Source organism: Tachypleus tridentatus, chromosome 9 (genome assembly GCF_004210375.1).
Source record: "Tachypleus tridentatus isolate NWPU-2018 chromosome 9, ASM421037v1, whole genome shotgun sequence".
NCBI lineage: Eukaryota > Metazoa > Arthropoda > Merostomata > Xiphosura > Limulidae > Tachypleus > Tachypleus tridentatus.
In genome coordinates, this window is record NC_134833.1 from 49271683 (window position 1) to 49297826 (window position 26144).

The 26144-nt window shown below is 31.6% G+C and overlaps 1 protein-coding gene across 1 annotated transcript in view; it reads left to right on the top strand.

Moving 5' to 3' along the window:
- The window catches only part of LOC143225213 (protein turtle homolog B-like), a 261798-nt gene extending 242707 nt beyond the window's left edge, over positions 1-19091 (top strand). The window contains exons 13-14 of the mRNA XM_076454228.1: positions 11828-12003; positions 17089-19091. Of these exons, the coding sequence (XP_076310343.1) occupies positions 11828-11977 (150 nt within the window). The 3' untranslated portion in view covers positions 11978-12003; positions 17089-19091. The remainder of the gene's footprint in view (positions 1-11827; positions 12004-17088) is intronic.
- Positions 19092-26144: the final 7053 nt, after the last annotated feature.

A 26144-nucleotide genomic window follows, 5' to 3' on the forward strand; every position in this document is an offset into this window, starting at 1 on the left:
AACCACTTTCAAGGAAAATGCATTTCAGTCCTTATCTTCAATAATTCACTGATGTTTTATATTCTTGTCATTTTCACGGTACTCAGATGAAGAGCGGAAATTATAAAGATAATATTGCAGTTTACTCGTGGTTTTATTTCTATAAACTATTTTAGGAGAGTATATATATCTACATAATGTATTCACTATCTCATTAAAACGTTGTTACGTTCTGGAAACACTAAATTAAACAATAGATAGATTCGTTTTTTTGTTATATGAAATAAGTACAAAAGTTTTGGCATTTCGTTTACTGCTTTACGTACCCACCTATTTAGTACGTATACAAAGTTATGGTTTTAATAGTTTCATAGGAATAACAACTGAATGATATATGGGTCACTGTTTTATTTAACAGGAAGCGTATACTCTTCTCTACTAATTACCTTCGAACAGTCATGCTCAGTTTGTCTTCTGCAGTTTGATGTAATAACTACAGCACTTTGCGAAAATGTGACATCAGTTCTGATACGTAACTAGGTTACGAAGATTTGCTGAAACCTCCGTGTTTTAATTATTAATAGTGTAAACTCTTTCCAATTAAATAATATATTCGTGGATATCTTGTGTTATTTCAAACATTTCCATATGCTGATATCAGTCTTATCTCATAGCATTACGTAAGAATGTTTCATAAGCAAAGAATACCCTATGAAATTCTTTAGTCTCTCGCTGGGACAGCGGTAACTCTGCGGATTTATAACGCTAAAATCAGGGCTTCGATTCTTTTCAGTGGAGAAAACAAATAACTCAATGTGGCTTTGGTATAAGAAATATACACAAACATACATGAAATTGTCTAAGGTGTTTCGCAACCTGAAAGACTAATACATACATAAGTTCTTGTATGAAATTTGTAAGTTCACTTGTTCAGCTTGCTTTAAAGCAAGTATTTCAAAAGTTAGTTTCTCGAGGTCTTACTAAAGTCAAGTCATGCAAGTGATCCAAAAAAGCAAATAATAGCATAATCTTCATCAGGTAGCGTCCCAATTTATACGGCGATAAAAGTTCTTCCAAAGTTATTAATGTCTTAATAATAACAATAATATTTTTCTTTCATCTAACCTCAGCTTTAATGAACTGATGTTCATCCAATGGTTTCTATTCCTCATCAGAATTACTTTTTGGTTAGTATGATTTTGGTGCAAATAGAAACTAAGAGTGTTTTTTTTATGATCCTTTATGAACTAAGTCTACAAAACATTATTAATTTCTTCTTGCACCTACGGATTTACATGAGCTTTAAAATACTTTCAGATGTATGTGGACAATTATTTTCAAGAGAACAGATTTTATCGAATAAGCTCAATAACCTTGGTAAATATTTTATCCGGTAAACTCTATACATAGGAATGGTCAAACTACCCAGTAGACATGATACAAATATGCTAAATAATCAACAATGGCAGAAAGTTTTACTTCAGAAGATAATTGCCACTGATTTTTATTTGTTACTTTACAAAACAAGCTCCAAAACAAGGAAACACATCATAGCTAATATACTAAACCAGAAAGTTACCAGCCCACCACATTATTCATCTTTCTTCTTCTTGTTTTAGTTGAAATAACTCTACAACTACTTTATGACTAACGTCATATTTAAACCTACTCTAGGTGTTTACTGGCAGTGCATGGTGCCATCGCTTATTCGTAATAATTGGAATAAATTTTAAAAATCATAATTGTAGTGAAAACGATGTTACCATTACCCCATCAAGGTTGCTTTTTAATAGAAATATCCTGGCTATTGAAAAAGCTTCCGTACAGGGTGAAACATGAACTATGAGCCAACGGTAGATGAACATCAGATGACTGAAATATATAGTAACTCAATGCTTTGTACACCATACAAGCGGTGTCTTTAGGGAGCCAAGTCCTGTATTATGTACGATGTGAAGAAGTAAAAAAAATTAAATATATCTAATATTAATTTTTATTACACATATTCACTAACATTCAATCAGGGCAACAAGTCATGAAACAAGTACTAAATATTTTGTAAATATAAATTTATGTAATGATGGCAGTGCAAAAAAAAATGCAAACAAGAATATAGGAATGATACAGTTATACATAAGTCATTCCTACACGACTTTCAATATTAAACTTTAATATTTCACCGTAAAATGCCTGCTTAAATTTAATATTACTACAGTTGAAGGTTATATATTCCTGACTGTTGGTATGCGGCTCGATGATCATAATATCATAGTACTGTCATGGCAGGCATCAGTCTGGTGTAACTAAGAAGATAGGGCTCCGTCCAAGGAAAACCAAGTTTAGTTAAAACATGTCTTAATTATTACAGAGTCTCACATCGGTCGAACTAAGCGACCTCGTAATCATTTTATATTGTGCATTTATCTATTGTATAACCGAACATTTACCAAACCTTTTAAAATTCATTTCCTATAAAATGTTATTACTGCTATAATTATTGATTGAATGAAAAAAAAAACAATCTATATGGTTTAACGATTATAGCAGTTAGTTTCAATTAATGACATTGTGCATGGCAATGTCCTTCATCACAATCTGGAGTAATGTAAGTAATATAACATATACGCAAATAATCCTCCTGGTCAAATCTCCTGATTACAGACATAAATTTGGCACATTTTAACAAAAGATAAACCCCTGTGGACAAAGCTATGCGATTCTTCCCTCACTTTTTTATAAAGTCTATGTTTATGATTGTATCCTTTTCATTCTACTGATACAAGTCTAAGCCTTCTCAACAAAATCTTTCAAGATTGAGACCAGCTCTTTCTTGATGTTTTACTTTTAGTTAAAATATTTTCAATCTTTCACATCTGTGATTATGAGCAGCATTTAGCTGATAACCACTGTTATTATTTTGAATTGCTGAAATACATATTTTAAAGCATAAATATAAAAACAGATTCTATCACGTTCCTTTTCTTATGCACAACCGCCTTTATTGAATCTAAGTCACAACTTCCTTATAATGTGAGCCTAGCATAGTTAGGACGCTTGAATCTCAATCTAAATGTTCTGGGTTTGAACTTCCCTTATCAAGCTTACTTGCCCTTTCAGTTATGGGGGCGTAATAATATGATATTCATTACATTATTTCGTGGTAAAAGACAAGCCCAAGTGTTGTATTCCCTATATTCTTTCACTACGAATTTAGAAACGACTGGAGTAAATTTGTGTTTTCAAGAAGATTTGTACGAATTTAAAAATATAAACAAACAAAAAATCATACATAGGAATAAATTAAGTTTTACTCGAGAGGCTTTTTTCTTAATGAATACAAAGATTCTTTCTTAAGAAATTTTTATATAACATCTAAAGGTAAGGTAATTAGTTACTCAAGTTAAAGGAACAAAGTATTAACCAAATCTGGTGTATTGCTACAGCAGTTCCAAGAGCTGACATGTCATTATTATTTTTTCTGGCTATAATAATGATTTGAAGTAGAAGTTGACAAATGTAGTGCATGTATTAATATCTCTATGATTGTTTTTATAAGTTTAATGTTTAGTTGCTCTCCACAACTACTACACTAAAATAAATGAATTAAGCTCTAAAAAGCGCGAGGAAAATCTGAAATGAGGGAACGTCTAGATCTTATAAGCTGTATTTAGGTTAATACATTTACATGTCTGTGATTAGAATACCACTTCGGGCAAAATCGTATTTTTTATTAATTTTAAAATAATAATCAAGGCAAAAGTAACGATATCCGATAAAAAGTTATTTACATGTACAAAAACAGCCAAGTTAGGATAACGGATTCAGCCTTGTAAATACGTAATATAAAAAATAAATCTTTTGAAATCGTAACGTAAAACGTGTAAGTTGAAAAAAAAAACAAATATTAAAAATACTTGTCTCTTTTTTTTCTGCTGAATTATTGAACAACCTAGAACTCTATATTTGTGGAACTCCCCTTCAAACGGCTACATCAGCACAATTTATAGCAAAATTCTTGTCCACGTGAAAATTTATAGGCCTTATCTATTATTGAAAATTAACTTGGCAAAAACATATAAAAGAAGTCACAAATGAAACCCTGGGACGAGTAGGCCAGATTACAAGTCTGTCTGGAAATGATACAGACACATCATCCAACAACACACTTAATATATTAGGTTGAGGAATAATTCGTGAGCGTTTTTAAATAATTTCATTCAAGCATTACTTGCAAGACTATACAATACTTCAATGCATGAACACATTACACCCAAAACATTTATTATGATACTTTATTTCATGTAATACCTAGGTATATAGTATGCATTGTTTTAAACGAAATTGCAAGAAATTAAATGCGAAAAGCAGATGGTGTCGAAAATACTCGATTTTGTCCACTTGACATTCCATTTAATGAGCTGAAAATGAAAGCAAAAATTAAAATATGAAAATCAAACACACCATCTATTAGAGCAAAAAATTATCTACCAAATGACATGAAATATTTTGCGAAAGCGTTTCATTTATGAATATATTTTGTTAACTTGAAAAAACGCTCACGAATTATTCCTCAACCCAATATAATACGTCCAGTAATATAGTACGCCTGTCCGACAAGACTCGACATAGCGCCAAATAAAATATAAACAAAGTACCCGCTTCTAACATAACTATACCATACAAGTGCTCTATGACAGGCTTGTAAAGAAATAAACCTTCGTAAAAATGAACTACTACGTACACTAGACCGCTGTTTTATCCACGATGAAAATGAACCTAAATATCTTTCACCCATAAATATGTACTATAAATATGGTAACCAACGATCTACTCTTAAAATTACCTAATATATTGATTATTATAATGTGTATATTGTGTATCAAAAACTGTTTTATATGTTAATACATATAAAATGTGCCACAAACTAAACAACTACAGGTATATATGGGACTGTTTGCAATATGCAAGTCCTTAGCATACTATATAAAGTAAAATGTGTACCATTGCACAAGATGAACGTTAAACCTGCATGGAAACGGCCATGATAAGGGTATTGAAATAACACCAGTAACATGATATCAACAACCTTTTGTGTGTAATGTTCACCATTTGGCAGTATAACTAAACATCAGTACAGTAGGTCATAGCTGACCCTCATAGTAGGTCATTCCTAACAGTCACAGATCCCATAAAGGATCTAGAGCCCAATAAAGCCTAAAACGAAAGAAGGTCGATTTCAATGCTAAAGATGACCTTCTCTAGTCCAAAATATGGTCCATATCTGGCTCTCAAAAAATACGATAATATGTCCGTATGTTCGGCATTAGCAACACAGAACAAGGGGTAACATTAATCAATTGTTAGAAGTAAAAATATTAAAGCAAGATTAATCAACACAGTTTGATTCACGGAGATACGAATCTCTATAACAGAGTGAACAAAGGTACAAAAAATGCTTGGAGTGTCCACCAAGTTTCATTAAAATCTGATCAATTTGAACGGAGTTATGGATCTGAAATAGTGTGACAAATCAGTCCCTATATTAACAGATAGGTTTTTTTAGATTTTTGTGACTTTGATGTGACTATAACCCCCTATAAACTAATAACTATTAACTTTCATTTACATCTATTCAGCCGTTTTTGAGAAATCTGGCCGACAAAAACACATGCATAAAGACACATGGGTGTAAACATAAGATCCGTCCATCTTCGATGGTAGAGGTAACAAAAATCACTCTTCGTGACAGAAAGTGATTTCACACTTTCTATAGAATTATTAAAGACTGATTGGTAATATTTGTAAGACCCATAACTCATAAAATTATAAATTTTCAAGAGTCTTCTAAAAATTATATAAATAAAATTTTAAAATTATAAAGGAGCTAGTTCAAAAGCTATTCAATTTTGTAAGTTTCCTGTTTCTATAACATGTTGTCACGGGAGCGACGCTGAGATGTTATTGACTACTTACGTGCGCCGCTACACTTATGCTGAAAGTAAACATAGTATAGTTTATGAGAAGAGAGTTCAAACAAATGTTTGAATAGTATACGAAAACGAATGATATAGAAAATAATCGAAACTTATGATAATATACAATAAGCGGACAATTCCATTTTGTAAGATATAACGTGATGTCTGGATTGCATGAAAGTGTTCAAGTACTGTGAGGTATTAAAAATAACACGTTCAAAGCAAGATCAATTTAAAAGAAAATGAAAAAAATAAGTTTCAGGTGAAGAAGCGGAAGAATTAAAAAATTCATAAAGGAAATATTAAAAGAAACAGCAGAAATTAAAAGAAATAAATGTGCAACTAAATCTATACATGAGAAAGACAAATAGGCTTAATAAAACATTCAAGCTTGAATAGAAAAATTGAAAAGGTGGAACAAACATGAAAAGGAGAAGAACTAGAGGTAATTAATGAAATCAAAGAAAAGTTAAGGATTTTGATGAGATAAATGTGAAGTTATGAAAGAGAAGAAAGATAAAAGGGTGAACAGAAGTCGAGAAATATTCAAGGGAAGAGATGAAAACGAGAGAAAGACAGAAAGTAAGGTTAAGAATTTGATTAAAGAAAATATAAAATATGCATCTAAAGCGCGTAGAATGGTATGAAATGAGTACAATGTAAAGCATGTATACAGTGATGAAGTTTGAAATAGAAAACGGAATAAATAAAATTAGAAAGAGAATGCAAAACTATAAATATGGTTGGAAGGAGACTTCCCTGTTATGTTCACCAAAAAAGAAAACAAAAGAGAAAACTGATAAAAGAAAGGTAAACGTGCAATAGTGTTATTTAATAAGTGTATAGTGCGAAGACAATACTTTGAATTATATGAAGAACAAACTGAAATTGTTTCAAGACGGACGAAACTTAAAAGAAAAAATAAGAGAAATCAAAATGATACACAAAGGAGGAAACACAGCGATGAAATAGAAAGACGAAAGAAAGATAGGAGAAAAAGTAAAGTGTTCTATGGAGAAAAGAAAACAAAGAAAAAAGGAGAAATATGAATTGTAAATTGAAATTTTGACACAAATCCATGTAAAATATATTAGAAACGGTATAGACAGTGATTAAAGTTTGATTATGATTATATGCCAGTGAAGTCTGAACACGAGCTAAGGTACAAGATTATGGAATAGATAGTGCAAATAACCCTCATGTAAACTTTGGTGGAAATGAACCAAAAGGAAAAGCCAAGTAGTTGTAGTACATTCGTTAATACGAAATCCAAGTAATGCGACATCATCTCTAATTTCGAACCATCTAAGTCCAGGAAGCAACTGGCCTGCAGCAAACTACTGTCACTTTTCTATGTATGTTATTTAACTATTATTAATTTTTTTTTTACTTTAATTAGTAAATTATTTATAAGTATTGAGTAATTATGAATCACATCACTATTTTAATGTAAGTGAAACTTTGCCTTTAACATACACGTCTGGCGACTAAAGCTGTTACTAACTGCTTTGGGACTCCGGCAACATGTCGAACAAACAATCCCAGCCTACCATCAGCAACATCTTATTATAATGGAGCTTCAAATTTTCAGAAACTACCGCACCAATCATAATTGAGTAATATTTTTAATAGCTACGTAATACTTTCATAGTTAAACAGAAAATATAACAATTGAAATTTCCACAAAAAATTATGTTTTAGATTTTAACCTAAAAAATTATAAAAAGGAATAAGTTTCAAATACAAAACAATAAAAAACATAAAAATTATTTGTTTTTCTTTAGTGAAAATCTCATCAACGTTGAATGAGAAAAGCAAAACACTTTTATTGATAACTGCGTCTACAAAGAAATACTTCAGTAAAATCTACTCTGTGAGGTAATACTGCGATAATAGCTCATTTTTAAACTAAAATTTCAATAAAATCTTTCTCTCATTGGTGGTGAACATTATTGAAAGTTAAGTATAAGCACACTGTTGTAGAATTGAGGCAATTCCAGAAACGGCCTCAGGCCCAATAGCTTTCCGCAAGAAGTAGCAGTTATACCTGCTCGGCGGGCGGTACATAATAGTATATAATATATAATATAATATGGTATATAATAGTACAAGCCGAACAAATAAATCCAAATTAAATATTTATTCTCAAGATTGCTTAAAATTAATTAGAATATTTATAATAAATTAAAAACACAAATCGTACGTCAGGTAGTTTTAACTTAATATAACGTCCGGCATGGCTAGATGGGTTAAGGCGTTCGACTCGTAATCTGAGGGTCGCAGGATCGAATCCCAGTTACAACAAACACGCTCGCCCTTTCAGCCATGGGGGCGTTATAATATGACGGTTGGTAAAAAAAGTAGCCCAAGAGTTGACGGTGGATGGTGACGATTAACTGTCTTCCCTCTAGTCTTACACTGCTAAATTAGGGACGGCTAGCGCAGTTAACCCTCGAGTAGCTTTGTGCGAAATTTAAAACAAACAAATAATTTAATATAATTGTTTGAAGACACTACTAATAATTTAATATAAAATTGTATAATCGAAGTAAATGGATTCAAGTTAGCTTAAAATGAATTAGAATATATGTAAAACGTCAAAAATATTACTAGTTAGGCATTAATTAGAGAAACAAAATTCTCAGAACTTAACTTTCAATTATCTTTAATCTGAGTACCCTCACATGTAGCTCAGGGCAAGTCTGAGGGCTCACACCGCTGAAAATCGCTTCCACTCTAAAAAACAAAGAGTTTAAATGAGAGAAAATAAAAGGAAAATTACTGGAAATTAAGAAAGAAAGGGTATGTCAGAAGGAATAAGATGAACAAAATGGTTTGTCAAATCCAAAATAAAATGACTGAGGGGAATAATAAAAGCTGGAAATTGGTGGCGGCTTATAATAAAGAAGAAATAAAACAATGGAAAAAGTATATGGGTAAAAAATAACAAGAAACAAATGGTAAGCTGTTGATAATATGGGACATTAACGTAAGAATAACAAAATATAATAAGTTAAAATACAAAAGGTGTAAAAGAGATATAAAAGTTGAAGCAAATAACGAAAGCAATGTCAGAGGAAAAAACTGTTTTTATTAATTTGTATAATATAATGTATAATAACCAATTTCCACTTATACTGTTATAAAGAAGTGAAATAAATTCTCTTATTATTTTTATTGCTTAATATCATGACTTACGCTTTTCTAAAAGTATATCATGACTTAAAAGTACTAGTTCGCATATGAACGATTTCCTGATTGTTGTTTTAATAATTCAAAAGTTGAAATAATTTAGATCAACAAGTCAAGAAACAGGATATGTCTCAACTCACGTTACTACGATTCCTGCAGTGGTTTGTAATTGATAGGATTTTAATTGGTCTAATCAAAAACGAACTGCTTCTATTTTTTTTAATTTGAAACTTACATTTATCGGTAAACACATTCTGAATTATTTATATTAAAATTATGTACAGTTTCTATAGATTTATTATTTTGAAAAACGGTGTATTTTGTTAATGATAGCATGTAGTTAGTAATTGTTGAAAATGGGCGCCATTTGTTGGCTGAAGGTGGGTAAAGTGATGACTAATATTTCTTTTCAAGTCTTTAAACATTTAATAAGGTACCATAGAAATAATAGTTTCTATTATTTATGGATTTTTGGTGTTTGTATTCCATCCTTTAGAAAAACATATGTAAAATATATGGCAATGCGAAAATACGCCAGTGCTTTGAAATCTAGTTAAACTTTGAAAATAATTATTTTTTGTAAGTAAATGATATGAAAACTTAAAATATGAAGGCATACTCCTATGACGATTTGTTGATTCGTTTAAGCTTCTGTAATTGCTGGATTTGTAAATTGGAACTTCCTTACATTTAATAACAACAAAACAGAATACTCAACAACCGCGGGTGTTGTAAATCTAAAATTGTTCAAGAGATGGAGTCACTAGATAAAAGTGTCTCCTTTGAAAACATTTTTTTTTTTTGAATTTCGCACAAAGCTACTCGAGAGCTATTTGTGCTAGCCGTCCCTAATTTAGCAGTTTAAGACTAGAGGGAAGGCAGCTAGTCATCACCACCCACCGCCAACTCTTGGGCTACTCTTTTACCAACGAAAAGTGGGATTGACCGTCACATTATACGCCCCCACGGCTGGGAGGGCGAGCATGTTTAGCGCGACGAGGGCGCGAACCCGCGACTCTTGGATTACGAGTCGCACGCCTTACGCGCTTGGCCATGCCGGGCCAACTTTTGAAAACAAATTCAGAATTATTCTGCAAACTGCTAAGCTGCGGCAAAAATATTTTTTTATCATTTATATATGCATAAGCTTTCTCAATTTATGTTATCTTTCTACACGGTCTATCCTAAGTTAATAACAACGTAAATGTATATTATGGAAATTTCAATAAAAACATAAAAGACAAAATATGTATGATTTGATAATATTACTGTGAATCCTAGAACTGGCACTTTCTAGCTGTAAATATTTACACTTGATCTAACACTAGTAATGAATGTGCCCCTCAAGAGCACAGCGGTATGTCTGCGGACTCACACCTCTAGAAATCGAGTTTCGATACCCGTAGTGGGCGGAGCACAGATAGACCATTGTGTAGCTTTGTGCTTAGCTGTAAACAAATAAACAAACAAGTTGTAGTGCAATCCCAGTTATTGCTCACAGGAATGAAATCTTGTATTTATTATACAAGAAGATGTATTTATTATACAAGCGTTAGAAGATGGAATACCGTATTCGAAAAACTGAGGCAAAACTCTAGGCTTCACTATGAGTTGTATAAAAATACTTCAGAAGTGTTTGTAAAACTGACATTATTAACAGCAGAAATAATCGAAATAGAAGAACGAAACTCTCTACAAACCTGTGTTCAGTGACTCATGATATGTTATTTCTGAACAGTAAGCTGCGTCAGCATAATATGATTTAAATAAATGCATAAATGATTAAAAAACGCTCCAGAGAGAGGATGAAACAAACCATGAAACTGATATGAGCATGGAAATATAAACATTAGAATAAGGAAGGCCTAATTCATATGCTTTTTCATCAAATGAATCCAATGTTGAATTTATTTGCATAATTAAGACAGTTTGTTCGAATGCGGAAAGGAAAATTGTATCACAATCAATGTATAACGTCTATGGTACAGTGAAAGCTTTGCAAAAGCTTTCGGTTGCATTTTAGCCATTAATGTTGTAAAGTTACTCCAAATCGATGGCATTTTCATTGTTTACAAACAGAGACAAATTTTGATTCATAAAATCATTCCTTGGGAGCATACCTGGCCCAGAAATTCCTCTTCAAGCAAGACAATTATTCCAAGTACATAGAAAAAAATGGGAAGCTATAGTTTGACAGTAAAGAGGCCGATTGAACATTTGTAATCATGCATTGGCCTACACAAAGTCCCAGTATTAATATTACTTGTGTCTATACACATAAGTGAAAATAAAAAAAAATATGTCAAAACAAGACAAAACAATTTTGCTGAGTTCTGGAAAGCAACATAAGACATTTGAGAAACATATTATCATTACACAATAGTATATTGCAGCATAAAAACAAGATATAATGTTCCGTGTAAAGCAAGTAGCTCACGCACAAAATATCGATGCACTGCACAACTCATACGTTTGTCTTTTGAATTTTCTATGAAAGTGTTTTTTACTATTAATAAGTTCCTCGTGTAGTTTCCTTTACTTATTGTTTGTGACTTTTGTGCGTATATCATGGAGATTTTTTAAGTTAATAATTTTTTATATTATAAGAAATATTTTTCTTCTCTTCATGTCTAATGAAAACTTTAATATTTTATTTAATATATCTTTGTTTTTTATTCTAGCCAGATGATTCGATGAACCTCCAGTCATCTCTATACATTTCCAGGCAATTTTATCAGCCTCCACTCGAAGTTATGAGAAAAGGGCCAGATCAGTCTGGACCTTCTGGAGAAATTGTATTATCTAATAACAGACAAGAGAGTACAGTTTAAATTAACAACATTGACGTAGGAAAGAGGTGAGCCGTCGTAAAAATTTCAAGTTTTAGGAAAAATCTTACTAAGCATCAACCATGATGTTTTCACAAACAATAAACAACTGTAATAACTGTTATTATTATTATCGAGTCGGGCGTAGCTAGCTATTAACTAGTTTGGCTTCTGATTAGAAGGCTTACGACTCGAGGTTGTGATATTTCGTAAAGGTAAAGGTATAGGCGTCGGATATGTCTAACTGGTTAAGAGTTCAAAGTTAGGGATGACCATGGCTATACCTTGAGGTCTCTGACTTAGCACTTTAGCTCTACAGTCTACTTTCACCATTGTTATTTGTTGCTTAAATACACTAATTGCATAAAACTAAAGCTATAACATATGAAAACGTTTTTGTATAATAATGAAAACATCACATGCCAATTTAAACATATATAACTTACCTTTTGAAATTATAGTAATTCATAGCATTTTCTATTAAATTTGAGTCATGAACAAAACTAAGAACAAATCTGTTAGGGTTCGGTATGACCAGATACTTAGGGAGCTCGACTCGTAACATGAGAGAAGGGGGTTCGAATTCCCAAAGCATACTCGCTGTTTCAGTTGGGGTCGCGTCATAGTGTTACGATCAATTCCACTATTTGTTGGTTAAAAATAGCTCAAGAGTTGGCGATGGGTTGTGATGACTGGCTGCTATCCCTTTAGTCTTACACTGCTAAACTATAGACGGATACTGCAAATAGCCCTCGTGTAACTTTGCGCGAAATTCGAAAGAAACAAACAAATCTGTTTATATCAAACCAATAACGACACAAACAATAATCAATAGCGAGGAACAAATAGACATAGATGTAATAAGTATTATCAGACATTAAGTTATCTGAGTGAGAAACAAAAGTATAATTTTAAGAAGCAGTTCAAGTAGATTTTCATTATGAAGTCTGAATGTTTTTTTTTTTGTTACAAAGCCTTAAGTTACTGAATCAAGAAAAGTGATAAAGAAGAAAAAAACTTGTCTTTTTATACATCATTATGATTAACCTGAAATTGAAAGATATCACTGAAAACTGTAGATCATGAAAGTAAAAAATAATTGATTTGGAAAATAGAAATATTTTAACTAGTTTATATGACATGAAAAGCAAATTTAAAATTCATGATAACGATAAACATATTGAAGTAAAAATGTGTTCTCAAGACAGCTGGTTGGGATATTAAAGTTTTAATTAAAATTACTTAAGAAGGTCGAAACGTTGTTCTGTACTTTACTTTCATAAAAAGTTTTAATACCCATATCAGCCGTCTTTAAAATACAAATTTAAAATTATCTTTACTCAATGACTATTTTTATCATTCTCTATTTTTATATTAACACAAACTGGCACATTCTCGTTGTCAGTTGTCATATTAACACAAACCGGTACATTCTCTCTTAAAACAGCTTAGGTATGGAGATTAGCAGTCATATAAACAGAAGCATTGTGTGGCTTATCTCCATTACAATATTATCGTAACATTGTATTTTACATACAAATGCCAAGAGTGACTATCTTTCCACAAATAATTGGAGATAGTAGGAAGCGATATATTGTGGGTTCAAGCATTCAACTCCTATCCTCTAACTGATAGTTGCTGAATAGTTCGGCATCTGAGTTTGGATCACGTCTGATTGAAGAATATCCTCAATACCTCAGGTTGCTATGATCAGAGACATTTTTCAACTGTATCAAAGGACAACGACAAGGACTGGCAATGAACAGCTTTCTTTTCTTTTCTATCAAAATCATAATAAATATATCGGTTTTAGTTTGTATACTAATTTTAACCATTTTTATATCGGGATTATTTTATCATGTATATATATATATACATCTCTTATGTTAGTTATTGTATTTGTATTATTTATATATATATACATCTCTTATGTAAGTTATTGTATTAGTATTATTTATATATGTATATATATATATACTATGCAACGATCTTAAAAAAATGAGTGAAAGATGTTTGTCGTGTCGCTGAATAAGGAAAAAATTCATAAATACCGTCATGGAACAGTAAAGATAAGTATTGATGTTTCAAAACGAGAAGTTGTTTTAAGAATCTAGTTTTCATTTATTCAAAGTTGTTTTTTCCTGAAATCAAAATTATCGATATTTTAGTGTGTTTTTCGAGTTGCATTCATTTCCCTAAGATTCACAGTTGTAGGATATTTTCATATTGTAACAAATATGGCCCAGATAGTAGTCCAATTTCTATATAAGTATATGACACAAAACACATTTTGAAAAGACAGAAAGCGATAATAACATTTTCTTTCAAGAAGAAGTAACAGCTTCATCCTATCAATCTGCAATTATAAAGCTTTAAGAATGATATATGTCTAAACGCAAAAAATAAAAAATATCATTAATTAGAGAATTGCAGACAAACGATTTAATAGACTAGTTTAAAAGCAGAATAAGCAGATGCTATTAAATACGTTTAGAAATCGTCTCAGGTTTTATTATTTCGATAGCGCTAATTTATTATCGTTTAATTATCTTTCAAGACTATGTTAGCGATTTCTCAGTTTTTATTTCATTAATTTTGTTAAGTTTTTCTTCTTTTCAAGAAAACATAAATATCAGTTGTTCTGTAAAATAATTATACACACTCCATCCAAACATAAATATCAGTTGTATCTCTGAACGGCTGATATGAGTATTAACACTTTTATTGATAAGTAGAGAACAACGTTTTGACCTTTCTAGGTCACCTTCAGGTTAACAAAGAGAGTTTGCAACTGACCGTTGCCGAACACATGTCTTAGGGACGAGAGTATAAACAGGTACTTGATTGAAGGGGGCGTTGCAGTTGGATGTTAAGTTATTAATTAGTAGTATAGGCATAAAGGTATTCCTTTATATTGATCTAATTTTAGTTTTAGTTGTTGTACAAGTAGGGCTTTTTTGATTTTGCGTTTCTTTGTATTTGTTTCCCTATTTAGTATCTGGGGTTTTCTATGGTCATATTGTGTTTATTTGATTTGCAATGTTCAAAAACATGTGAAGGTGTTTTTATGTGTTATTTGAATCTAGTTTTTTTTTTGCTTGTTTTTCTAATATAGAAGTAATGGCATTGTTGCATTGTATTTTATAAATTACGTTGGTGTTGTGTTTGTCAGTGTAGTTTTTACATAGTACAGACTTTGAACAACTTTCGTGTTTACTAGAATGTTGTATTGTAATATAAGTTTTCCAAATGTTGTTTAATTTTTTCGCTGATGTCAAGAACATATAGTACACAGCAGTGTTAGGTTTTGTAATTTGTTGTATCTTGAAATTTATTGTTGTTTGTTTCTTGTTAATCTAAGTGCGTGCGTATAATTTCTTCCACGGTTTTTGGAAGAAATTTATTGATGTTGATGAAGTGTTGTTTTATTTTGTTGATTTCATCGTTAATTTTATCGAGTGAACACAGTTTTGTGGCTGCGTTTATTTGGTTTGTTAATATGTTGAGTTTTTTTTTTTTGTTGTTTCATGTGCTGAGTTTCAGGGAATGTATAATCCAGTATGAGTGACTTTTCTGTGGATTTCTGTTTAAAATTGTGTATCAGTTCTAGTGATTTTGAGGTTAAGAAATGCTATTTGGTTAGTTTTTCCTGTTCACAGGTGAACTTAATGTTGGGGTGTATCGAGTTAACGTGATTGAAAAATCTAAGTGTGTGTTCTGTAGATGTGAATCCAACAATTGTATCATCAACATACCTGTACCAGTATAGTAGTGGGTGTAAAGCTGAATTGATCGCTTGAGATTTAATCTATGTCATAAAAATACTTACTTGATAGTTTGTTGATGTGTTTTGACAAAAAGTCATTATATCTAGTCAAGGTGTTTTAGAAAAATTAATTAATAGGAAAAAAGAGGTAAAATAATTTTCTCAGGCCTTTATTTTCTGTGTTTGTTTGTTATTAAGCACAAAGCTACATAAAGGGCTATCTGAGCTCTGTCCACCATAGGAACCGGGTTTCTTGCAGTGTGAGTCGGCAGATATATCATTGAGCCAGTGGGAGGTCCAGAGATAAGAAAATAAATAACTTAAGACTGACAAAAGCCGAATAACATTGATAACACAAGAACATATTTCTCCCATTTTACATGTTTAATGGTGTTACTTTTAATGGACCACTCAAAGGTCAGTGGGGAACATTTTTTATTAAAAAGCAAAATAAAAACTACTTAATCCAGTTGTTAGTTTGAACTGAAAATTTTGTACATTTTTTATTAGCTTAAAATAAGGCATTTCTCGCACTCTTTTTAGCATTACGGCTACGAAAAGTGATTAGAAATGATAAGGTGACTGAAACACGTCAGCGCATTATGAGCTTATTAGCCAAGCACGAGAAGCATGGAAGTCTCCAAATGACATCCAGAGGTATTCAGGAACCGTTTATAACATACTGCGTACCAAGTAGAGTACAATATTGTGTCTGTAGCTACTTTTTTACGTTTAGCTTCTTACTGAGATACGAACGATTTCACCTGCGATTTGGTAGGGAAGGTTGAAGCATCACGATAGTCAGCAGTAGGATAAGCAGACAGGAACAATTTGAAATATAAAAGGTTGAAAATTGTTCAATTAATGATGCTGAGAACGTGGCTTTACTGGTATATACTGAATTTACTAGACTTTATTATTAAATAAAGGGTATACTTTATTACTAGCCAATATGGATATTTGATAATACTGTATTCTTCACTTTATCAGTTAATAAACGGAAACTTGTCTCGAAAAGGTACTTCCAAAACCATCTTCTTTAGGAGTTTCCGAATTGAACTCCTGTTCTAATATTCAACAAACTGTAATGTAAAGACACCTCTTGACTCCTGATGGACGTGTTAAAAGGTTTTATAGAAAGTGCTAATTTTCAACATAAAAGGGTGAAATAATGCATCAAACTAAATACAACATATAAAATCAGTGCAGTAAGTTTCTTGTCAGATATATCGTGTAGAAATGTTTTTACTCGTAACTGCATGTTTTGTTGAAACTAATTGTTCAAGATATACTTAATGAACTTATATTTAAGTGTGTTTCTTTTAATCTCTGATTTACTATTTTTCAGTTCCTCAATGCCTAAAATCTAAGTATAAAAGTCATACTGGAGAATTACTTAAAGACAGAAAAATTGAAATTGTGCCTCCAGACGGACTGTAGACGTTTCCAGCTGCTGACTGGATAGACCTGGTCATACCTAATACTCACCAAATTATTCCAAATGTTTTTTGTTTGTTTTCTGTAACAAACGTTTCGTAATGTGAAGCATTTTACAGAGAGAAGATTAGACACAAAAGTTAAATGAAATATCGATTAGACGTGTAATGGTGGTAATAATCGTGAAAAAAAGCTGTAATTGAACGTGTAACTATAATAACTAAAACCTAGCTGAACCTAAACAAACAAATCAATGCGTATTAGGAAAAAGGATTGTCTGCGTGTTTAATTTCTGCTCCTTATATAGTGTTTAAAATGTGCAACTGTTTATTACCGTGTTTTTCAGCGTATAAGGCGAAATGTTTTGTTTTTTTTCACGGTTTGTCGGAGCCTTATCGACTTATCTAATGGTTAGTCACTAAAATTTCTCAATGTTTCACAAAATAATTACGAGATTTTAAGTATGAAGGTCACCACCTGATGTGCTCAATTCGTGTATGTAATAACATAATTTTAACTCGATATATTTTTATTTCGTATTCTCCATTGTTTTGGGGTAAGTTTCGCTATCTTCAGTTTAGTGAGCATCTCCCACCATATTTTTTCTGTAGTGGTACAATGTTCAATACAGTAACACACTATACAACTCAATGGTTCCGTACTTCATCTATCCTCCACTTCGGTTTGTATGTGAATGGAGGTTACGAAAAAAAGAGAAATGCAACCAAATGGTCTTATACGTTGAAAAATACGGTACTTGTTTTCATATTTCAAAATTAGTATTCTTTATTTTTCTTCAGTATAATATTAATACTATGTCAGAATTTATCAGGTTGATAAGCATTTTATTATATAAATTGGATTAACAGTAACTTTTAATAAAAAAAAATAGGATTTTATTTAAATAATTTGAAGGCTTAATAGCCGAAGCGCTTTCGGTTCACTGAAACATCGCGAGTTGCTAATACAGTCAGCAAATGACTTTCTTAATTTTACTTAGAAAAAATAAAATGGAAATTTCCTGGTGTTTAGAATATAAAAATGTATGAGTATATTGTTTTACGAAACATCATCTTTAGAACACAATTGTTTATTATGTATAGGTTTTTTAAACATTTCTAGCACATAACATACCCTTTTTAGGCAACAATATAAAAACTTCTAAATCGTTAATATCAAGTGAAAGTAAGCTAACCTGCACATGTGTTTGCATTGCCATTATTTTCTAATTTCTTTCGTAAAGAATACGCTATTGCGTTTGATTAAATAGGAATAAATTTTCTTAACATCAGAATGTGCTGAACTTTTCTGACTTATAAATTTTGATGCAGTCAAACGATGAAGTTGGTGAAATAAATAATTTGCACCTTTGTACATAGCACGTAATGTTAGGCAGATATTCGAAAATAAAATGCTTTTGGGCAAATGGATCACTTTTCACCAAGACAAGGCAGAACACTCTTTCTATAACATTCGGTTAATCAAAGCCTGACATCCGTTTTTGTACTGCATTGTCCCTGTTGCTTTCGTGAATCTTATTGGCTGTGGTAAAGTGTATGGAAACTTCGATGTATATTATATGTACCAGAGAACCAGAGCAACATTATTGTTTCATATAAACGTAACAAATACTTTCGTATTACTAGGTAAATACCTGGTCGGTATTTACGTAAGAATCTAAGGCATTTCACGATTTGGACATTTGTCAGGTAACTTGTACAAAAATTTGCTGCTTTCGTCTCTTTATGTACAATGAATAAAAATATTCCTCTACCCTAATTCGAACGTCACTCATTGTTCATCATATTTTGTTGGAAGATTGTTAAAGTGGTTGCATGTACAATATAGTAAGCTGTGATTATAAATCCTAATCTATATCTCATGAGTTATCTGTACTATATATAGAAACTACAAAAACATACAGTATAGTAAAATACTTTTTATCTAACAACCTGTAGATATGTTTGTATTTCACGTTATTTTTTTATCTTAATATTTTATTTAGGGTGATAAAGCCAGCTCTCATTCAGCTTTTTTCATGATGTTATTTATGCAAGAAAGAATAAATACTCTTAACTGATAGTATTACAAATTAAGCCTTTTGGAAAAAAAAAAAACATTTTTTTTAAATCAAATATTCAAACCCGTTTTTCAGATTTAACTTAAGCGGCAAATACTCTTCATAACGGAATATTTACCATTTATAAGTCAATAACTGAAATAAACACCCACATGTGTGATTCGCTGTCTGCTGTGTCCACCTAAGGTAATCCAAACACTAATGTTAGCGTAGACTTACCGCTGTACTAATGCTTTATATAGCACTTCTTTCTCTGATTAAAATAACACGCATATTTTTGATTTTTTTTTACTAACATCTAAATACGTGCATGATTTATGTATTGAAATAATATCTGTACTACATTCATGGCATTTAGATAATTTATTAAAATCAAGTGACAACGAAATTCATATTGCAAAAGTATATGTTTAAAAAAAAAAGGTAATCACTTATAGATATTATATCACCGATTTTTCAATGGTTCAGTGGTAAACTTACAAACTTCCATCTCCAAAATACCGGTTTCAGTTATCTATGGTGAGTAGGTCTCAGATATCCTGAGCTTTGAGCTGAAACAAATCATATGCACACAAAAACACTCGTCTCATCAATCATTTACTTGTCGTTTTGTTAAATTTTACGCACATCTGTTCGAAGTGTTTTATACACATACCCCGTCAGCCCGGTATGAACAAGTGGTTAGAATACTCCCTCGCAATCCGAGATTCATGGATTCAAATCTCCGTCCCACCAAATGTATTCGCTCCTTTAGTTGTGGAGGCGTTTTAATGTGACATTGGATACCACTATTCTTTGGTAAAACCAGTGGGTGGTGACGACTAGTTGCCTTTCCTCTAGTCTTTCACTGCTAAATTAGGGGCGGCTAATGCAGATATCTCTTGTGAGTCTTTGCGCGAAATTCAAGAGAAATCACTCGCCGCTTCTAATTTTGAAGTGAGCGGGAAGAAAGCTAGTAAAAATATCACTCATTGTCAACTTTCGTCCTATTGTTTTACCAACGAATAGTGGAATACGTTGCCACGTTACAACGCTTCAATATCTGAAAAAGTGAGCAGGTTTGGCGACGTGTTTCGATACAGAGTGAGAAGTTTGAAAGTCTGACGTCCTAATCATCAAACCATGTCAAAACCCACGCCGATAACAAAACTGTCCTCACAGATATTGCATTTTTTTAGAATTACTGAACTTTTATTTACTTTCATAAACTCTCACAAATAGAATTACATTTTCAATATGAAAATATATATTTTTATTATCAACTACAATTTTTACCGTTCATGCTTGTATTTAGTTCTGACGAACATCTTTTTCATCTATAAAAACCAACAACAAAATATCTTTAACAACCGTAAAAGACAGGAACAAATTTTGAATTACAATATGTAATATCTGCAGTTTTATTTTCTGACAGAAATACGTGTGTTATATTAACGTAAATTTTCTGCCCTAGTAAAAACTGTCTAATTAAATTTATTTATTGCAAAATTTAAATGTACCAAATAAAATTCTTACCAGTAAATCAAAAAAGATGCATTTTAACCCTTCGAAAAAAAATCACTTTCTTCATAAAAACGGTTATTCTTTCTTAGGTTTAAAATACGACTCCAAGAAAAGGTTATTTCTATTAAATACAAAATAAAATAGTTTAAATTTTTGATAATCAATTAATGAGATTACTGTCTGTTCTTCTGTAAAACATTTTCTACTTTAGTCATTCTCTTCCTGATAAACTTAAATATTTATCCAATCGTTAACTATTGATGATGAAAAACGTGGTGTAAAAGAACAGTATCGGTTGGAAAATATTTTTTCTGTTTTTATATCGAACTTCTAAGTAATAGTAAAAATTAGTTGTGACTGAAGTTTTCGCCGATACACAGAGAGATTCATAAGACTTTGTTAAGACACTGTTTTCCTATCAATTAAACGTTACGTTTTAAACAAAAGTTACACTTAAAACAAATGTTTATATACATAAAACAAAGCATTTTAGCTGTCTGTTATATTTTTCGAAAGCTAGAAAAATGAATAAACACTCCAATTTTATGTCTATACATTGGATCAATACTAGTAACTAGCTTTTCCTGAAGAATTAATCCCGAACTTTTACTGCGTTGGTGCAGTTATTATACAATTCTTTTGCGCTTTATTTGTTTTTATGCCCAAAGCTACATAATGAGTTATCTGTTCTGTATCTTCCGCGGGTGTCGAAACTTAATTTTCGTCGGTTGGAGACCCAAATAAATCGCTGAGTCACCAGGGTTAGACAGGGGGGATTTTGTTCTTTACATAATATTATAAATAAATACTAAACGTTTTGAGAGTATGATTTTTAGAGGATGAAAGAAAAGCGGCATTTAAGTAGTGTAAGATATTGCAAGTAGCTTTCATCGACAAATGAGCTACACTGGTACTGCATTAAGAAATAGTGGTCAGATGTTTTGCTTGTGTTTATGTATGTGTCACACATACATTGTGCACTTTATATGACTGAGTGTGTTTCAAAACTGATAATTAAGGTAATATTTTATATGTTATTTTTAACATAAATATTAAACGTATGTATATTTAAAGTTCCCAATGGCTCACTGAAAAGTTTGATTACTTATAACGCTAAAAATCGAGCTTCGATGCTATCATTGGCATTGGGGAGACCTCATATTGTGTATATAAATTAAAATATGAACATAAAACACACAAATTATATTAAAATTTCTAGCTCTCTCTTTTTATACGGCCTGGCATGGCCAGGTGGCTAGGACACTTGACTTGCAAGCTGCAAATGGTGGGTTTCGAATAACAGACCCACTATACATGTTCAACCCTAATTAAGGTGTGTAAGACTAGAAAGAATACAGTTAACCATCACCGCCCACCGCCAAATCTTGAAGTACTCTTTTGCCAACAAATAGTGGAATTGACCGACACGTTATAATGCCCCCACGGCCGACAGGGCGAACATATTTGGTGTGACGGGGATTTATATTGTAAGTCGAGCGTCCAAACCACCAAACCTTTCTCTGCGATTTCTTTACAAATTATGGAAACGATCTTGAGAAAATACACTATGAAATGACGATAAGCTAACAGTGCTAATTGTAAAGTGTTTTTAAATTTTAAAACAAAATTATATTTTAAAGCATTATCAATTGCATTTTGTTTTTACAAAATATCGTTGTGTATATTTTCACCAGGATCAATTATATTATGAACAAAATAGAATAGAGGTTTTGGGAATATTCAAGCGTGAAAACCATGAATATCACGAAACAGTTGAACTTTTGCAACCAAAATTATTTTAGGGATAATTTCTTCAAAACGTATAAAGTATTGTCTAGAATTCTAATGGTACAATTATTTTGAGAGAAAATGGGGGAAAAAAACTGCGAATGAGGGAAGAGCGAAGAATCCAGGCACTAGTGTAGCCACCATTTCCCGAGGTACTAGTGTAGTCCCCATTTCCCGAGGTACTAGTGTGGCTCCCATTTCTCGAGGTACTAGTGTAGCCCCAATTTTCCGGTACAAACAGTAATGGACAAACTTAGCTCATGACTTTCTGGGCTGGGTGCTAGATCTTAAACTATTTTTCAAGACCTGTTCTAGCTCATGCTTCGAACTACTTTCCCATAGTTATTGTATACAAGGAAAGGTTCATTGATTGAGTGGAATTAAGCACAATGGGCTATTTGTGATCTACTCACCACAGGTAAGGAAACACGGTTTATAGTGGTGACAAGGAAAAGAATACTGTGTGTTGCTGGATACAAATATGTTATTTTTCGAATTACACTGCTACGATTAGTACCTAAAAGAAGTAGAGTATTGCTAAACACAAATATGTTGCTTGTCAAACTACTCTCCAATTAGTGCATACAAGGAGCCTCCTAGTGGCACAGCAGTATGTTTTAGGTCTTAAAACATTAGAAATAGGGTTTCAATACTCATGGTTGGCAGAGCACAAATAGCCCACTGTGTAGTTTTGTGGTTAACTCTAAATAAACAAACAAGCATGCAAGAAAGGGAATGTTGTATCCAATTCATGTTGAACCTGTTTTAGTGATATTAAAAATAATCAAGCCCACGTAATTCAATGTAATGATCGCTAAAAACAAGTTTGTGTAACCAACATTTGATGTACGGTTTTATCAAATTTATAATATATATTGACAAAGTATTTGGTAGAACAATAACAATAAACTTGTTAGTATTGTTGTTTAATTATTATGCATGTATCTAAAATTGTATTGTATTTATTTCAAACAAGCACTATTACTAAACTGCTCTTTTACTTAGCAGTAAGGCTAAATAAAAGGTAGGAACTCTTTCTTTATTGTTCTATAAATAAATATCATGATTTGGGTTATTTACTGATTCTTTAATTGATATGAGACTGGGAAAGATAATTAATCAGTTATAGATTAAATGTCTCATAGTTTAAAGTTTGATTGTTATATATTAGCATTTACGCTGTTGGGTAATTTTAATTTTATGTGCTAACATGATTTTTATCATGTGGTATAAGAAGCAGACATAGTTTATGTTCTGTTCGTAAATGTACATTAAGCTACCTAATTAGAAAGGGTTTAATGTTCATTTATGTATTATTTTACCATTTATATAGAATACTGATTACAGAAGTAAACGACGTAATAGTGTTCCGTTTACATAGCACGAGATTGTGGCTTATAAATTCAGTATGTCAGTTTGTGAGGCATTAATAAGCATTTTGTATTTTATTAGGCAAATTCTACTCGCGGAGAAGATTTTCTTGGACAACTATGTACAAATATTCACTAGTTGTGTATCAACAACAATTAAGGCAATTTCTGAAAATAACATAATTTGTCAAGTGCAAGCGTGGCTTGATAAGCGTTTGACAGATCCAAAGATCATGGTCTTCTGTTTAGGGACAAAAGTTGGATATCTAAGCGGAACACTTTTCTGTAGTAACATCTTAAGGTTTGTGTGATTGCTATCGTTGTTGTTATTTATCTAATATTGAGAAGCCAAATCTAAGCGTAAGTAGACATTTTTGTTAGTTAAAAAACCCTAGGTTTAACTTCTTATTTTCATTAAAGTTAGAATTTGAAGCAATGAATCAATAGTTAGGGCCACGAGATGGGTCTAGTGTACCGCCATTACTTCCTCATAACGTCTGGTGTATGGTTTCCATTATATCTATTGGTTGTTAAGCAGCACCAAACGAATGTGACATGAGTTAAGATGTCCAAGTACAGACGTTTATCAGTTAGTAATTCTTTGTCAATTACAATACGTATATTCACCAGAAAAAGACAAAGTTTACAATACTAAGACTTTATCGTTTATGGATCATAAAGCCAAACTATAATACCAAATCAATGTTATGACGAGGATGTACTTATATATAGATAACCTGATTGTCAAAAACTATTGTTGCTTATATAGTGGAAAAGTTTCAATATAAAAAATACATGCTTCTTTCGAGTGATACTACCATTGTGTGAGAACATAACAATCCAGGATGGAATTTTATAGCAATTAGTTCTTCAAAATACAACTTTTACATGTAATGGAATTCTAAGTTAATGTGTTGTGTGCTGCATTGTATTACGTGTATATCTTCTTCCTATGTTATATTTTAATAAGTGTAATGCTCGTTAATTGATGTTTGTGTTCTGTTTAATTGATTCAATTATAACAAGGCAAAATGTAATTGAGTTTAAGCCGTTTATTACATCTTAAGGTGAAAACTTATAGCATGATATATATATAAATTAACTTTGCTTATTTTAGTAATTAGTTTAGGAGCAAAAGAATGAGTCGTGGCCACCTTTTTAACTCATGAAAATCGAGTTTGACAGAACATACACAAAGTGGGTAAGCAATATTCCTGTATTGGTGATCAACTTGGCACTGAACTAGAAAAGAAACTTATTCATCTTTATCAAAAGCTGGGTTTAATGTCTCAGGAATTCGGCGAAACTCTCTTATTAGACTTAGCTTCCACCACTCCTACTTTTGACCAATCAAATTAAGAACTAGAATCAATGGAAGCCTAGTAATTCAACTTTTCTATCCTAGAGTTTATTACCAGCAGGTGCTTAGATAGTAGAAAAACCGCTTGATACACGTAGATACATTATAAATATTACTCTTTCTGTATTCAGTAAAACAAAATTTTCTAAAAAAATTAACTCTACAACAACTTAAGGATTAAATTTTTAAAACGGTTACGATCGGGTATTGACTGTCATATGACGGAGTTTTAATTAAATGAATCTTCGATTTTATCACAGTTTGTTTTACTGTTACATTAAATATTTATCTAACTATATTAACAAGAAAATTTAAATAGCCAACACGGAATTGTCTATTTGTGTTTCCTTAAACAAACAGCAAGACAATGTTCTATTTAACACTGTGCCTACCACAAGAATCGACCCCAAAAGTTTAACGATAGAAGCCCCAAAGTTTACCTCTGAACCATCTTGGAAAACAAAACTAGCGAGAATTTACTCAAATAACTATCTAAAGTCATTCCTTTCATAATTAAGGTAATAGCTAATGTCAGTGTTTAACTGAAACAAGCAAAAGAAAATCACCACCTTAATATATATGTATTTATATATCTTACAAGACACCTATAATTGAAATTAAATAATTTAATCTTGTTGTAACTCTTTAGACTTATTCACTACACATTAAACATATAAATAATATGGAGTCTAACAGAGGAATAGCAATCGTAGTGTTAATGTCCAAAAATATTTCAGCAACATTCACTGTTTATTTATTTAACTTATAGCCGGTTTTTCATTTAAATGTATCTATATATATTTCATATCGAAATGTTAGTTCTATAAAATTCTACTGCTTGTCATTGAGCTATAAATACGATAATA